This window comes from Lissotriton vulgaris, chromosome 10, assembly GCF_964263255.1.
Source record: "Lissotriton vulgaris chromosome 10, aLisVul1.2, whole genome shotgun sequence".
Classification (NCBI taxonomy): Eukaryota; Metazoa; Chordata; class Amphibia; order Caudata; family Salamandridae; genus Lissotriton; species Lissotriton vulgaris.
Window position 1 is genome coordinate 186740833 of NC_141698.1, and position 18342 is coordinate 186759174.

Here is an 18342-nt window from a genome sequence, read left to right on the forward strand (position 1 = left end):
TTAAAATGCTTATGAAAATGAAACACATTTGTGATGGTAATTTGTTCCATAAAGTAGTAGAATCAGTTGTGATGTTGGAATTTAACCTCCTAGTAAATAAGGTGATCCAGTTGAAATGTACAATTCGCATTTATCAGGTAAACACAGATTGATTAATTTTAAACCAGACGTGACATTTGTACACACTTTGCATCTTGAAAAAGTTAGTAATCCAAATCATGCCTAGTTTTTCAATGATTTTCATTAGGCAGCAAATGTATGACTTCATTAGTGCTGAAACTGAATACATTCTAGTGACTTAAAAATCAAATGAAGGTACATTTATGTTCGAGGCATGTGGGCTGCTGAATTCATATCTGTGCATAGATCGCCGCCTAGTGTTGGGTCCGGATGATTGCACACTGTTGTCCTGGAAGAGTCTTCGAAGTATCACTAGATAGGTGGCTCCTCCCCTGGACTACAGTGCGCATGGGCTCCTCTCCATCTTCAGATTGTTTTTTTCCGCCATTGGGTTTGGATGTACTTTCTTGACTCAAGTTCGGAATCGATTTAAAACACTTTTCGCAAGGCCAAAAGGCCTTCGGGGCGTCGGTATTGTCTCTCGTTCGGTGCCTGTATTTGCTCCAGTTCTTCGAACAGGACGTCGAGGGCCGTTTGCCTTTCGACACCAAAGGCCCCAAGAACGATCGACGATGGAATGGAGCCCATTCAAGAGATGCCCCGTCTGCAACTCCAAATACCCTCACATTGATGTGCACCCAGTGTGCAATAAATGTTTATCACCGGACCACAACGAGGCCAGCTGTATGGCCTGTTCCAAGTTCCGATCAAAGAAGACGCTTCGACTTCGACGCGCCGCACGACAGTCGGCGCACAAGACGGCGCCCGACCCGGAGAACATCTTCGAGGCCGATGACGATGAAGGCGTCGATGAAGAGGATCCTGACCAGCAGTCGGACCCTGCGTCGGAGCAAGACTCTACCTTCGATGTGGACAAACAAGAAGACTACGTCCATGGAGAAGACTTCGTCGAGGTAGGAGACGACGCACAGGCCCTCGGAGCCGATGATGACGACTCAAGCGATGAGCAAGGCCCAACCGCAGTCGTGGTGCCCAATACTGATACTGTACTCTCTACGGCTCAGGTCGAGGCATCGCCGGAAGGCCTTAGCCAAGATCTTAATCCACATTCTACAGCCCCGCGTCAAGGCCTGGCTAAGAATGCTTCTAAGGAGCCATCGGTCGATTCACTAAAATCGAAACCGAAACCGACAGATGCAAAACCGAAACTGTTCTCGGATAGACGGCCTCGGATTCGTTGGCTCCGATCAAGGCTAAAAGTGTCATCGACCCTTCGGGGTCACAAGGGGGCGTCGGCCCGAAGAGCGGGGCGCCGAAGCCTGTCTCAACGGTCAAGCACGTCGCTTTGACGACGTCGACGTCCAAACATGGCGACCCTGCCAAGGGACTCAAGGCTAAAAAGACTGTCGATCCGATGCTTACAGCCCCCAAGCCACTGTTAAGCAAGGCCTTCGAGTCGAAGAACAAACCCGACCCGAAAGAGCATATCGCGTCGAAGCAAAAGGCCGTGCCTGCTGCGCACCAAGAGCTCGAGTCAACGCAAGGCCGCAAGCAAGCTAATGATCCAGTGAAGTCAGTCGGATCAAAGACAACGCCACCCTCAAAAAAGGTCGGTTCGTCTCCAGTGCTTCCTCCACCAATTAAATACGGACTGCCCCCAACCGCTCGACCCAAAGCGTTCGAGCCACAAAGGAGTACTGAGACGTCCAAGAAAGTGTCGATACTTTCCAGGTCTCAGTCCATTCAGGAGGAGGTAGTGTTCCAGGCACCCTCATATGGCAATCAGTCGAAGCTGTTCATCGACTCGGATTCTGGCAGACTCACCATCCACAAACGGAAAATCGCTCCAGAGCATCCTTTGGAGTCATACAAAATCCCTCTCAAAAGGAAAAGGGATTCTGCCACCTCACCTCTTCTCTTTGAACCTGTGGAGTCATATGCACAACACTATGCCTATTCTCCAACACGCACCGATGAGGATGTGGGGGAGGGAGACAATGAGGATGAATTTACTTATCCTGCTGACGCAGATCAGGAGGAACCTCAACCCTGGACTGACCCTGTTGATCCTGATGAGCCACACACCACGCCTGATACTCAGTCCTATACTGTCAAGACCTCTCCTATACTGTCAAGACCTCGCCTACTGAAGACACGGCGGCGTTTAATGCATTGATAGAAAGGGCAGCCAATAACCATGACGTGGAAATGCACGCTGACCCAGTGGAGGAAGACTTTCTGTTTGATACCTTCTCAACCTCAGAAAGATCAGTAAAGACATTGCCTATGCTAAAGGGTGTGCTTAAACATGCTACTGACATTTTCAAGGAGACGACAAGGGCAAAGGTTGTAAACCCAAGGATTGAAAGGAAATACCGGCCTGCGCCTGTGGACCCTACGTACATTAAAGGCCAGCTCCCATTGGACTCCCTAGTAGTGGCTAATGCTCGCAAGAGAGCAAACTCTCAAACAAGTGGTGATGCTCCTCCTCCGGACAAAGAATCCAAAATCTTGGAAGCTTCTGGCAAACGTGTGGCGGCTCAAGCGGCTAATATTTGGAGGATCTCAAATACACAGGCCCTATTAGCCAGATATGATAGGGCTCAGTACGACACGTTAGAGCAGCTCCTACAACACCTGCCTGATGTTTATAAGGAGGGAGCAGAAATGCTGATACAGGAGGGAAAGTTGATCTCAAATGCATCCATCAAGTGTGCACTCGATGCAGCAGACACTGCAGCTAGGGCTATCAACACTAGTGTAATGCTGAGATGGCATGCCTGGCTCCGCATCTCTGGTTTTAAACCGGAGATCCAAACAACTTTGCTCAATCAGCCAGTTAACCCTGACTTTCTTTTTGGTCCTGATGTAGACACGACCCTTGAGAAGATTAAAAAAGACACTGAGACCGCAAAATCCATGGGGGCCCTGCAGTCACAACAGTTCAGGGGCGGTTCCTTTCGTCGCTCCGGTAACAGGGGAGCCTCTAGAGGTCAAGCATCGCAGCAAGCCCAATACAACAAGGGAAGCACGCAGACCACCTATAACAAAAATAACAAGGGTGGATATCGTGGGAACAGCACCAAAAGCAGAGGACGTGGAAATAATAATACCAGATCCTCCGCCACCAATAAACAGTGACGCCTTGTCACTGCCCCCAGACCATATAACACCGGTCGGTGGAAGACTCCAGCAGTTCATGCCAGTCTGGGAAGGCATTACCACAGACAGGTGGGTGAGACAACTTATCCAATACGGCTATTGTCTGGAACTAACCTCCACTCCTCCCAACATACCCCCAAGGCACCGTCCTATGTCCGCAGAGCACATGCACTTATTGCAGCAAGAAGTAATCTGCATGCTGCAAAAAGGGACCATAGAACTCGTGCCTTTAGAACAGCAGGGTACAGGGGTGTACTCACTGTACTTCTTAATCCCAAAGAAGGACGGGTCTCTCCGGCCCATGCTAGACCTCGGACCCCTGAACCAGTACATCTTGTCAGAACATTTTCACATGCTAACTTTACAGCAAGTTCTGCCATTGCTCAGTCAGGGGGACTTCCTAGCAACCCTAGACCTAAAGGATGCATATTTCCACATTCCCATTCACCCAGGTCACAAGAAATATCTCCGGTTCACCGTCAACAACAAACATTACCAGTTCAAGGTCCTGCCTTTCGGGGTCACTACTGCCCCCAGGGTGTTCACCAAGTGCTTAGCAACAGTGGCTGCGCACCTTCGAAGACAACACATCCATGTCTATCCTTACCTGGACAACTGGCTTATCCAAGCAAAGTCAGCCCAGCAATGTGCCAGCCACATGTCCCCCATAATTCACCTCCTACACAGTCTAGGATTTTCACTGAATTACCCAAAATCACACCTTCAGCCCGCACATGTACGACAGTACCTAGGTGCGACAATAAACACTCTGACAGCAACAGCGCAGCCAAACTCTGCCAGAGTCAACAGCATGCAATTGCTAATTCAGAAATTCAAGCCCTAACACTCACTCCCAGCGCAGGTATTCATGCAGCTGATCGGTATGATGGCCTCCTGCATCTTCATAGGCCCGCACGCGAGGCTACACATGCGTCCGCTTCAAGAGTGCTTGGCACGATAGTGGAACCAGGCTCATGGACATCTGAAAGACCTAGTGTTGGTGACCGGTCGTGCATACAACTCTCTGCATTGGTGGAACACACAAAACCTTTGCAGGGGACGACCGTTCCAGGAGCCTGTCCCACAAATAGTGCTCACAACGGACGCATCTCTCCAGGGCTGGGGAGCGCATGTCCCCCATTATACCGTGCAGGGACTATGGACGACGCAGCAGCAAAAGATGCATATCAACCTATTGGAGCTGATGGCAATCTTCATGGCACTGAAGGCGTTCAAATTGCACTTGTGCAACAAAGTCGTGCTGATCCGGACGGACAACATGACTGCCATGTATTACATCCAGAAGCAGGGAGGCACACACTCCACAATTGTCTCATCTAGCCCAGAGCATGTGGAAGTGGGCTATTCAAAGAAACATGTTCCTCATGGCGGAACATCTCCCAGGCAAGGACAACCAGATGGCGGACCTGCTCAGCAGGCACAGCCATCAAATGCACGAGTGGGAGATACACCCCTCGGTGCTCCAACCATATTTCCAGCAGTGGGGTCATCCAGAGATAGACCTATTCGCCACAAAAGAAAACGCAAAATGCCGAAACTTCGCCGCCAGGTTCCCACACCCACAGTCTCAGGGCAATGCGATATGGATGAACTGGTCAGACAGATTTGCGTACGCTTTTCCTCCGGCACCGCTCATACCGCTAGTCGCACGCAAACTGCGGCAGCACTCCATGACGCTCATCCTGGTTGCTCCAACGTGGGCAAGGCAGGCCTGGTACACCACGTTCCTGGAACTTTCAGTGGTGCCTCACCAACGGCTGCGCCTCACGCCCAGCCTCCTCACTCAGAGCCATGGAGATATTCAGCACCCAAATCCACAACAGTTGAGCCTTGCAATATGGCTCCTGAGGTCATAGAGTTTGGCTACCTCAACTTGCCCCCTGACTGTATGAACATCATCAAGGAGGCAAGACGACCTACAACTAGGGCATGCTATGCGGCCAAATGGAAGCGATTTGTCATTTACTGTTCCAATAATGACATTAATCCGCTAGATGCGTCCACGCAAAACATCATATGTTATTTGTTGCATCTATACAGATGCAATCTGGCATATAGTTCCATCAGGATACATTTGGCCGCCATGGCAGCATATCTTCAAAACGGGCAGCATCTTTCCCTTTTCAGGGTGCCTGCCATTAAAGCTTTTATGGAAGGACTCAAGAGTGATCCCTCCCAGACACCCTCCTTCACCTGTCTGGAACCTAAACATAGTTCTCACCAGACTAATGGGACCACCCTTTGAACCTCTTCACTCTTGTGAGATACAGTTTCTTACATGGAAAGTGGCTTTTCTGGTAGCCATCACATCGCTTAGAAGAGTTAGTGAGCTTCAAGCCCTAACTATTCAAGAGCCTTTCATACAGATTCATGCTAATAGGGTAGTGCTACGTACCAACCCTAAATTCATGCCGAAGGTGGTGTCGCAGTTCCACATTAATCAAACCATAGAACTGCTAGTTTTCTTCCCAAATCCAGATTCTGTGGCAGACCGAGCACTGCACACCTTAGATGTAAAAGAGCTCTCCTGTATTACATCGACAGGACAAAGGATTTTAGAAAGACTAAACAACTGTTTGTTGCCTTCTCTTCACAACACAAAGGCAACCCCATTTCCAAATCAGGTATAGCCAGATGGATTGTTAAGTGCATACAGATCTGTTATCAAAAAGCTAAACGCACATTAACAGTTCCCCCAAGAGCGCATTCCACACGCAAGTTAGGGGCATCCATGGCTTTCCTAGGTATCATTCCCCTAGAGGATATATGTAGAGCAGCCACATGGACCACCATACATATTTATTTATTTATTTATTTATATTGTTTTGTATAGCGCGAACAAGACCCGTGGGTATCAGAGCGCTTAACAGAATAGAATTGCATATAGACATTATAGTAGCAGTACTAATCACAGAAGAATAATGAGGTAGAAGGCAGTATACTGCATGGATGAAATTAGATATATATATTCATAGAGACTGTGCAATTAGCGTTATATGGCGAGCACGGCTTGACTTGTATCGTGCTAACAAACCATGCTCATTGAGGTAGGGTTATAAGGCGTTCCAGTGCATATCAAAGGATAATATGTATAAATAAATCAAGTGAGGTAGAGGTTATATAGAATGACTAAGAGCTATAGTTATAAATTCACACATATATGTATAAATAAATCAAGTGAGGTAGAAGTTATATAGTCGGACCGTGAGATATATTTAAAAGTTCACACGTGTATGAGGTAGCAGTAATGTGTCCGGTCTCGGCTTGGGCCCGGCATCAGCTCCTTCTCAGATACAGATCTTCCAATTTTCCATGGAGAGGACAGCCCTCAGTTAGTGAAAGTGATCATCCCAGTGATCCGAAGGTTTCTCTAAGTAGGGTATTTACTCATCAAGTGGCTCTTCAGTTCTCGTTTGAATGTTACTGTATTTTGAATCTTCCTGATGTTAGGAGGTAGTGAGTTCCAGATTCTCGCCTCGTAAGGTAGCCAGTTTAGTGCTTTCAGGTGAGGAGATATGTGGTCGAATTTCTTCGTTCCCGTAATGAGTCTCGCCGCTGCGTTGAGGCAGGCTTTTAGTGGTGCTGTGGAGGTTTTCGGTAGGCCCGCTAATGTGGTGCAGCCGTATTCGATCCTCGAGATGACTAGTGATTGGATAGCCAGTTTTAGATCTGTTTCAGAGATAAAGGGTTTCAGTTTTCTTAAGTAATTCAGGTGGAAGCGGGCGCTCTTGGCCATTGAGCTAATATGGTTTTTCATGTCGAGGTTTTCATCTAGTGTAATTCCTAGCGATTTGGCTGAGTTAACTAGAGTCGGGGTGCAGTTTAGCGCTGTCACCAGATTAATCCATTCTTTAACTTCAGATTGGCTCCTTGTCGGTGAAATTAGCAGGAATTCTGTTTTCTGGGCGTTTAGCTTCAGATGGTTCATTGTTAACCATTGCAAAGCTCTCCTTAGTGTCTTGTTCATTAAGTCAATGTCCTCAAGGGAGGCGATCTTTATGTATAGTTGCGTGTCGTCTGCATACATATGATAGGATACCTGAGATTCTTGAAGGATCTCCGTGAGAGGTTCTACATATAAGTTGAATAGATCTGGAGATAGCGTTGAGCCTTGTGGGACCCCGATTGCGTTGGGGCTCGGGGAAGAGATTGCTTGGTTAACCAGGAAACGCTGAGTCCTGTTTTGTAGGAAAGAATTAAACCATTTCAGCACGTTTCCAGACAAACCCATCCTGTCTTGTAGTCTGGTCATAAGCACTTCGTGCTTTACCGTGTCAAATGCTGATGATAGGTCTAGTAGGATCAGTAGGCAAGTTTGATTTCGGTCTAGGGCTTGTAGGGCGTCATCAACAATATGCAGGATCGCAGTTTCAGTACTGTGCCCTGTTCTGAATCCTGATTGGCAATCGTCCAGTAGCGAGAATTTAGTGATGTGTTGACTTAGTTGGCCCTGCACGCATTTCTCAATGAGTTTAGCCAGTAGAGGGATGTTGGTCACTGGTCGATAGTTGTTTGGGTCTGATGCATCAGCTGTCTGTTTTTTGAGGATGGGCATCACCTGCCCTGTTTTTAGGCAGTCAGGGAGGGTTCCTTGTGCAAGTGAGGCGTTTATTATCTCGGTCCAGATTGGCACTAGAGTGTGGCTGATTTCTCTTACACACTTTCCTGGTAGCGGGTCTTGATAGTGGTTGTTCGGTCTAATCTCCGCCAGCGTTCTGGCGATTTTTTTCTTGGTCGTATAATTCAAATGTGTCCCATTTTGCCTTGTTTTTAGTTTGGAGCCTCTCTGGTGAGATATTGGTTTCATTTTTAGGTGGAGGCAGTGCCCTAAGGTTAGTTGCTGCAGTTGTGAGTTCAACTTCAAGCAATTTAGATTTTTCCGTGAAAAATGCGGAGAATTCTTCGCAGCTTATGGGGGTTTTTGTATTCTCTAGAACCGTTTTGGCTATTTTATTTGACTGCTGTTTTAACATCTCAAAGAGTTTTCGTGGTCTGTTTATGGCACTGTCCAATTCAGCTCTGAAAAATTCTTTTTTGGTGTTGATTATTTTTTTGTTGTATTCTTTTCTTGTTTTCCTGAGTGTTTTCAGCTCCGGTGAGGAGGGATGTTGTCTCCACCTCCTTTCGGCCATTCTCAGTTTGCGCCTGTCCTCATTCAATGATTCATTAAACCAAGGATTTTTTGGTTTCTCTGATACTTTTTTCAGTTTTAGGGGCATGGTATCATCGACGATATTGCCGATCGAGGTTATGTAGTGATCAGTCAGCTCATTAACATTTCGCTTATTGTTGGGTGGTTTCAGGTCCTTCTCACACCTTTCAACCAGTAGTTCAGTATTAGCCTCTTTTGTGTCTCGGATCAGTTTCTTGAGCTTGACTGGTTGCACGGTCCTGCCCTTTGTCATTGTCGGTATCGTGAATGTTATGGTGTGATGGTCAGACCAGTCACATGGGTCTATGGCAAGGATAGATGCCTCATTCTCTCTTGAGATAATCCAGTCTAAGGTCGCTCCTTGTGAGTGAGTGGGTTGGTTGCAAGTTTGTACCAGTTTTAGCTCACTGAGGAAGTCTTTACCAAACACTACTGCGTAGATGTACACTCCAAACAGCAAGCTGCTGTAGGACAGGCTGTTCTCAAAACCCTTTTTCAGACTGCTGCAGCTGGCACGGGCGACCACCGCTAAGGAGGTAACTGCTATTTATTCAATGCACAGACATGAATTCAGCAGCCCACATGCCTCGAACAGTAATATGCTACTTACCAGTATGCATCTGTTCTTGGCATGTAGGGCTGCTGAAATTCATATCGCCCACCTGATAAAAGTACTCAATTTCTTCAAGGTTTAAGAGTAGGTTTATTTGTAACAACCATCAACTGCAACAGCTCCGCAACTGGCACAAGTAGCATTGGAATGTCATGCTCAGAGAATGATGCACAGTACTAAACATTCTTTAAAGGAGAAGATACATTACAACACATCTCCCTTACACAATGATAAAAACAAAAAAGAATTAAGCACAAAACTAATTAAACAACAAAAAACTAATAGAGGAGTTGGCTAATACATAACGTAATCCTTGAATCTACCAGGCAGATGTCGTGATCTACAGGAATCGTTACTCAAATTTAAATTGGAGGAGTTGTCTAAGGAATGATCTCTACGTTCTTTCAGATCAGTACACTTGGCCAACTGGGACATGTTCCAAGTGCAACCATTGTCTAGAGTAACAACATTTTTCTTTATTTCAACAATGACAAATGGGCCAGTGAAATTAGAAGTGCCTTTGTAACCATGTTTAAGTTTTTTAACTAACACACGATCACCAACGTTCCATTTCCTCATTCTGACACACATTTTTTTGTCATATCGTTGTTTATATTTCTGTTGATACTTGGTTAACACTTCCTTCCTCCTCAAATCATCATCATCCAAATCACCCCCTGCACCATCCTCAGTGTATTTCAGTGGAAGCCATGCTGGATTGAGCTTAGAGCTGGCCACTCTTCCTCTTAAGGCTTCAAAAGGAGACTTTTGCATAATAGCATTAGGCACGGTGCGGTGTGCCCACCAAGTTTCCCTCAGTATACCACTAAACGGAACTCTAGATTGCAATGCTCGTTGCGCACAACTCTTTACCACTCTATTCATCCTCTCCGTGAGACCATTAGCCTGAGGAGAATACAGGGCTGTTTTCTGATGAATAATTCCCAGATCTTTTAGAAAAACATCCATCTCATTAGAGGTAAATTGCACTCCGTTATCCGTAACTAAGTACTTAGTAACACCTTCTGAGACAAATACATCTTTGAGAAACTCAATCACAGACCTTGAGTTGACCACTCCCAGACACTTTGAGACGACCCACTTTGAAGTATAGTCAACTAACAACAAAACAAACCTTTCATACGAGGGCATCAACTCAAAAGGACCTGCAATGTCAAGTCCCACTTTCGTCCAAACTGTGGATGGAATCTCAACTGGAGAAAGAGGAGCATGAGACGTGGATCGAGACTTGTCATTAACAACACACAAATGACAATCCTTTACCACTGACTCAACCATTCTATCCATACCAGGCCACCAGGATCTTTCTCTAACACGCGCTTTGGTGAGGCTCCTTCCCAAATGACCCTCATGAGCCAAATTAACAATTTTTCCTCTCACATCCCCAGGTGGAACTATCCTGTCACCTCTCATCAAATTTCCTTCCCAAAATTTCAGTTCATCCCACACAGTCCAGTACAATTTTAAGTTACCATCCAGTAGATCATAGTTAGGCCAACCAGTCGTAATGACTTTTTTAAGAGCATGAAAAATACTGTCACTCTCAACACTTTTCAACCATTCATCCCTTGATATTGACGACTCAATTACCCAATTTACATTTTCACTAATTTCCATAATGTGTTCACCATTGATTGGTAAGCGTGACAAGCAGTCAGCAGACTTATTATTCAGTCCTGAAATATATTGCACCACAAAGTTATATTCTTGTAACCCCTCACTCACCTTTTCAACCTGGGGGTCATGTGATCATTTTGGTGACATGAAAATATCTGCACAAGGGGACGATGCTCAGATTTTACAACAAATGGAATTCCCCACAAATAAAACTTGAAGTGACAAATACCCCAAAACACACCCAACGCTTCTCTTTCAATACAGGAATAATTCTTTTCTGCCTCCCTAAGGACCCTTGAAGCAAAAGCCACAACTACTTCCTCACCATTCACTACTTGAGAGAGGACAGCTCCAAGACCTTTGAGACTGGCATCAGTAGTTAAGATGGTCCTTAATTTGGAATCAAAGTGACCTAGTGTTGGTATTTTGCCAATTTCTAACTTAATAGCATTAAACGCCACTTCACAATCTTCAGACCATATAAAACTTACACCTTTTTTCAAAAGAGCTCTAATGGGTTCAACAACACTCGCAAAACCTTTGACAAATTTGGAATAAAACTCCGCCATTCCCAAAAATGACTTTACCTGTTCTTTATCTTCTGGAGCAGGAGCTTTAACAATACTCTCCGCAAGCACCAACTCTGGTTGAATGCCACTCCCAGATATTACGTGTCCAAGATAGGAAACAGACTCTAGTCCAATGCGACATTTTTCTTTTTTAACTGTGAGACCACTCTCCTCCAACTTGTCCAACACAGATTTCAACACTTTCTCATGCTCACACTCGTCTTTCCCATACATCAAAATATCGTCCTGAAAGAACATTACATTACTCCAACTCCCAAGAACCATTTTCATCACCCTCTGAAAAATAGGCCGCGGCCGAAGCCAACCCAAAAGGCATCCTTAAAAATTGGTAAGCTCCCAGAGGAGTAACAAAAGATGTCAAATGACTAGAATCTTTATGCAGTACAATTTGATGATATGCAGACGAAAGGTCAAGCACACTAAAGATCTTTGCTTCCTTCAATACACTAATAGACTCAGAAATATTGGGTAGCGGCTGTCGATCCACCCATATCCACTCATTTAATCCGCGTAAGTCCACACACATTCTCACTGACTTTCCTCCATCCTTGGGTGCTAAAACTATTGGACTCAACCACTCTGAGGATTCAATTTCCTCAATTACCCCAAGCTTCAGCAATCGATCAATCTCCAATTTCAAAGGTTCAACCATCATAAGAGGTACTTTTCTGACCTTATGAACACAAGGTTTGGCAGATTTCTTGAATTATTTTGTGTTCAAACCCCTTTAAACATCCAAGAGTGTCCGAAAATACTTTGGGATAATCATTGAAGTATTTATTCAAATCACATACACTGCTAACTGATGGAACATATGCATTACCGAGCAATTCTTCCAGTAACATTACCTGGTTCTGAGGATTCTTGGCCCCGGGATTAAGACTTATTCCCAAATCATGTTGGTGTCTCCACCCAAGAAGATTGTCACCTCTTACAGCAACATAAACCTTTCCAGTAGTCGCCTTACCTTTAAAAGTGATCTTAGCCACTATATACCCTAGAATATCAATCTTTGCTCCAGCATAACTCAAAGGAGCAATGTCAGGAGACAAAAGTGGCACATTTTCAAATCCCACAACCTCATCCCAAATTTTATTCCCAATTAGGGTAAAAGGAGAACCGGAATCTGCCATTAGTTTGAACATATAATCATCAACTCCAACATCACAAAATGGCATAAAAATTTGTTCAGAATCAATAGTATTATCTTCAAGTTTCACGCTAGATACAACAACTGTACGTATAATATCTGTAGAATCATTAGTTATTTCCTTCTTTTTACTAGATTTGCACGTGTGAGCATAGTGTCCCTTGATGCCACAATTATTACAAGTGCTACCTTTTGCATAACAATTGGGAAAGTTTGAAGTGTGAGAAAAACTTCCACATCGAAAACAACGTATCCCTTGATACGTGACAGGCCGTTGTTGACTAAAGTCTTGTTCCTTTCCCAAGAAAGATTCTTTGTTGAAAAAAGGACGCGATTGACTGTTCATAACACTCTTCTGAGTATGGGGATTCTGAGGGTTTTTTTGTGCCGCTTTACTTTTCAAACTAGTTGTCACTCTGGCAACTTCTTCAGAACACTCACCAATTATAACGCCCTCTTCTAACATGTGTGCATTGTCTTGACTTTTCTTTTTAATGATAGCGTCGCTAGCTCCATCTTCCTTATTTTTCCTTATTTCTTTAACCCAAGAGGAAGTATTCTCCATACCCTCTACAATCGCCAAAGCTTCTTTCAAGGTTGGATTTTTTGATAACCGCTTTTCCTGAACTCTTGAACTATTCGTGCACCTTACAAGTTGGTCTCTCACAAGTGATTCAGAAAGCTCTCCAAAATCACATGTACGTGCTAGAGTTTTAAGAGCAGCAACATACGTTCCAACGCGTTCAGAGGGACCTTGTACACGCGTGAAAAATCTATGTCGTTCCAGAACAACATTGATTCTAGGACCAAAATAACGTTCCAACATAGTCATGGACATTTCATATATGTCTGCGGGTTCACCATCTGCTCCACCGACAGGTATAAGATCCATACTGTCATAAGTATTCCTACCTTCTACTCCTAAATTGTGTAATAAAATTGCTTGTTTCTAAATGCAGAACATTTTTCACCCCCAATGGCCACCAAATATGAATCAAATACATTTCTCAATCTTTTCCATGGAAGAATTGGTTCACCTTCGTCAGATAAAAAGGGTGGGGGTTGTGACATGCTTGCAGCTGAAGTCATTATGAAGGTAGATCCTTAATGTATATATATATTTTCCAGGAAGTATAAGTTTCTTAAAAAAAAAACGATAGTGAAATCTCACCTGTTGAATGATGAAAAAATTCACACAATCGTGACCAAATTACCGTTAATCCAACAATGATGCGAAGTTGCCAAGAGAAGTAACGATAAGTTCACAGTTTTTCATCATAAAACTGCCGAGAGAGTTGAAATCGGCAATCTAACCAATCCAAGATGGCCGCCCTGTCTCTGACGTTATGCGCAATGCGTGTGAACGTCGGGTCAAGGTTGAGGGTTGACGTCACAGAAACATGCAACGCGATCAGGTCTGAAGTGACAAACACACGCGCTGGATTCCTTTGCGCTCATGCAGAAACATTGAATAAAAACAAGACGTGACGTTGGCCAAACGGTGTTTGCAATCGTAAGTAAGAATTTAAGAAAATGTTAAAAATAAGTAAAGTTGGTCCCTTACATCGGACAGTCACCGTTTTTCCCAGTCTTTAAATAGCATCGACGTGAGGTACAATTAAACGCAGTCTTGTTCAGTTACCTTCAGTTTTACAGATTAATATCCTTCAATTCCAAAATTTCCTTCCACGGCAAGGCAATAAGTGGAGAATGCCTTGATGAATCAATACAAAGTGGAAAAAACAAAAGTACCTTCATAAATGTTTTCAAATCGGTGAAAACAGGCAAAACCAAAATCCAAGTCCCAGTCCAATTTTATGTTATGCAGGGGAGTTGATGGTTGTAACAGCTTGTCCCCAATCAAGCATAGGTCCTCGTCGCCAGTGATAAAAGTACTCAATTTCTTCAAGGTTTAAGAGTAGGTTTATTTGGAACAACCATCAACAGCAACAGCTCAGCAACTGGCACAAGTAGCATTGGAATGTCATGCTCAGAGAATGATGCACAGTACTGAACATTCTTTATTTAAAGGAGAAGATACATTACAACACCACCCTCCTCCCCGGTGCCTGTCGCAGCTGTAGCACTCAGAATCATTCTCAGGCATGGTCATCACTTACTGTATTACACTCCATCTCTGCCACAATTGCAAAAAACAATCTGAAGATGGAGAGGATGCCCATGCGCACTGTAGTCCAGGGGAGGAGCCACCTATCTCGTGATACTTCGAAGACTCTTCCAGGACAACAGTGTGCAATCATCCGGACCCAACACTAGGCGGCGATCTATGCACAGATATGAATGTCAGCAGCCCTACATGCCAAGAACAGATGCATACTGGTAAGTAGCATATTCCTTAGCATGATTGCTTTTTCTGAAGACTGAGGAGTGAATTCGAACAATATTACGTGATAAAATATACGCCTTGCTACCCGCTAATCCTTATAGTTTCATATTTCTTGACCCTTGCAGATCGATGATGGTGAAATCTTTGCAAGTATTAACCAGAAGGATGGGATGGTCTGCTTTCATGACAATCCAGAGAAATATAACAATCCTGCAATGCTCCATAATATTGATCAGGAGGCAAGTAAACTATGTCTGTGTAGCTACCATTCACTATATAGTATGGATGTTTATAGCTGCCCAGTGTTTTTTGTGTGTCTGCATGTCTTAAGTATTTCTTTAGCATGCTTCCTGAAGATTACTTCAGAATGTCCAGAAGTGCTGGCAGGAAAGTGAGGGCTTGATTGGGAGAAATCCGAGGGTGTGAGAGCAAACTAAGGATGAATGAGCAAAAGATGGTCTTTAATTTGGAGTGAAAGGTTTTGTCACAGAACCCTTTTCTGAATACAGTTTGGTCTTTGACCTCCTACAGTCATGCTGTTTACACGTTATTGTGTAGTGCCTACAAGGGCAAGACAGGGCCAGAAAAACCTTCTCTAAAATGAATTATGTTACTTCAAAGGTTTTAGAACGTTCTGTGCCCAAGTGTGCCCCTGTGGCTGCAATGGATTTCCTTTTAAATGATTTATCTGAGGTTCTGATCTTCATTAATTAGTCTGCTACCCCCATGCTATGCAAAGCAACTTCAGTGTAACAGAGGAGGACTGAATTATTGCAAAAAGTGAAAGGGCCCCTGCAAGTTATGGGCCTATTGTGTGTTCAACTGAACTCGTAGTAAACAATATATATATATATATATATATATATATATATATATATATATATATATATATATATATATATATATATATATATATATATATATATATATATATATATATATATATATATATATCTTTTCCAAACCCCTTTCACTCCGCCAACTAATGTATCAAGGGCATAGAAAACTGCAATTTTGTTATCCTGGTCATGATATGACTGAAAAAGGAAGCCTCATAGTTTGTGTTGATAGTTATCTATAAATCAGTGTTCTGAACACCTTGCTTGAACGTCATCCCTATTAATTTGCAAAACTTTTTTAGATTCCAATAGGTCTTTTCACATCATTGTTAATTATGTAACTTGATTACTTATTTTCCTACTGTAGGGATGCATTTTTATAATTTGGCCAATTAACCCAATGCGTTTGATGTAACTATGCTAATGGTATCCTGGATGATATTGGGCTTGTAGAGGGGCGTGTACTCTCGTAGGCATTGGTACAGCAGTTGCCTGGTTTCGGAAATCTCCAGCGGCACCTCCTACAGCTTATTGGCAAAATGGAAGAGTCCATCTACAAGGTTGCCCACATTAGTACAGTAAGATTTAGGGAAGGTGATGGGGAGTCTAATGTCATACTTAATGTGTATTGCTCTTTTGAAATGCTCTATCATTTCCGATGACTCGGATATTGCGATCCCACTGGGTACATTAGAATGCGCTGTGTGGGCTGGTGCATGCAACAAGAACATACAGTCTAGGAGGCCAGAGGCTTCACCACAAATATGGACGGGTTTGGGGAAAATGGCTGGGCTAATTTACCTAGGAATATTACCAGCTTAGAGTTTGGATGGTGATTTCAATAATTGTAATGTACTGCTTGAATGTCGTTGAATTGTACAAACGATAATTCTCCTTTTTTGTGTTCTGAGATACCTGTGTGTCATTTGTTCTACCTTACCACTTGCTGTGTTTTAAAAAGTGCAGGGTTACATTTGCTTCTCAACAAAGGCGGTCTTGCTAGCCTCAACATATTTCTTCTGTTTCCCTTTTTAAAAGGACTAATATTTGATGGTTCGTCCATGCTTATTACATTGCAGACAGTTTTTCATTTGCAATTGGCTTTTTTAAAAGAAAGAACAAAATGCAGTTAACTTAGCCTGCACATAAGCATATATAAATAGAACAGATGTGTATCTCTTGTCAAGTAGTCTGGGGTCTGGCACATGGCAGGGCAGATTCAATGTTGATCACTTCAGGGAAGATTGCTGCGTTGGAGAACTCGGATTAAAGTATCTTTTTGTAGGTTCCCCCATCCACACCAGTCAAGTGCGCTGAATGTGATCTCCAGTTAACTCCAGTGTGGATATCTTTAACATTCAAGGCAATTCTTCCCCAAATTAAAGGAACACCCCCTGAGGTAGCGGGAGATATTCTATTAAGTTGGCCATCTAGGTAAAACGCACCCACATGCTAGCTTTAATAAGAGAACTGTGCATCAAATCTTGATAAGCTAGCAGTGCAGTCACTATCCACTATTTTGTATGGGAAATATTTGAGCTAACAAATCCTGCTGCTAGTCAATAAAGTAAAGAAAGAATAGCATTATCCTTGCCTCTGGTCCTGACATAGAATCCTTGTTTTTATGTGTGGTAAAAAGTCTCTAGACTCTATGCTATTGAGTTTGTACAATTCCACTCAATTGCATTATTTGTGCATGAACTACATTTTTGTGCCTTACGGTTTGCCATAGTGTTGATATTTTACTATGTGATCCTAATACTTGTGTTATTATGTGCTGTTTTACATTTTGTTATGGTATTAATGTGCAACAACTGGTATGGTCATGCTTGATTAAAGTGCAGCATATGGGAATGGGATTATGACATTGACTTGTTTTTCACTAATGGCATGTATGCTCCTTGATTCTTCTCAGATGCTGAGATGTATAGAACTAGATGAGCGGCTGAAAGCAATGGATCAGGAGATCACTGTGAACCCTCAATTTGTGCAGAAGGTAATTATGTGTATTTCAAGCCATGGGATGGGAGAGCTAGATTAAGCCACTTTGGGTGGTGCAGGACCCTTTTAATTGTCTCCCTTAGAACCAGCTTATTACAGTTTCTAAGGTGCGTATTCTGTTGTTATTTAGGGCTGAAACAGATGTTTCAGTAAACTGTGAAGGGTGCAAGTCTAATTCTTCATCAAGGGATCCTCATGGTTTCATATGTTGACCTGAAGAATGACTTGTGTGGGGGAGAGGATGTGGTCTAATGGCTAGAGCAGTTGACCGCTAACCTGGGGAACTGGGTTCAAGTTTCGACAGGGATGCTCAACATCCTGTGATTCTGGGCAAATCCCTTTATCTCCCCGTGCCTAACAAAAAAATAAATGTGTCCATCTATTACGAAACTGGTGCTCATGTAAAGTGCTCTGATGCCTTCAGGTCGAGTTTGCGCTATATAAAACTCCCCCCAAAAAGTTACAAGAACAAATTTTTATTTGCTCCTCAAAGTTAGTTTTACATTACTTTTTTCCCAACAACTGTTTTGAATTACATTTTAGCCAGTAATAGAGGCTTCCCAAGAAATTAGGTGCTGCCTCTTTAAATGTTCCTACCATGAAGCATACACTCTGTCACAAAACCGGTTTTGTTTTCCTCAACTGGAAAGTATTCCATAATACTCTTGTATGTTTTTATGTGCGCTTAGTATTTGTAGAAATACTTCTATTCCACCATTCTTCTTTTTCTACAATTATGTTTTCATTT

The 18342-nt window shown here is 43.3% G+C and overlaps 1 protein-coding gene across 1 annotated transcript in view; it reads left to right on the forward strand.

The window, feature by feature from the left end:
- The window catches only part of COPS3 (COP9 signalosome subunit 3), a 142582-nt gene that overhangs the window by 114673 nt on the left and 9567 nt on the right, over positions 1–18342 (forward strand). The window contains exons 10-11 of the mRNA XM_086940858.1: positions 14880–14993; positions 17509–17589. Coding sequence (XP_086796984.1) covers positions 14880–14993; positions 17509–17589 — 195 coding nt within the window. The remainder of the gene's footprint in view (positions 1–14879; positions 14994–17508; positions 17590–18342) is intronic.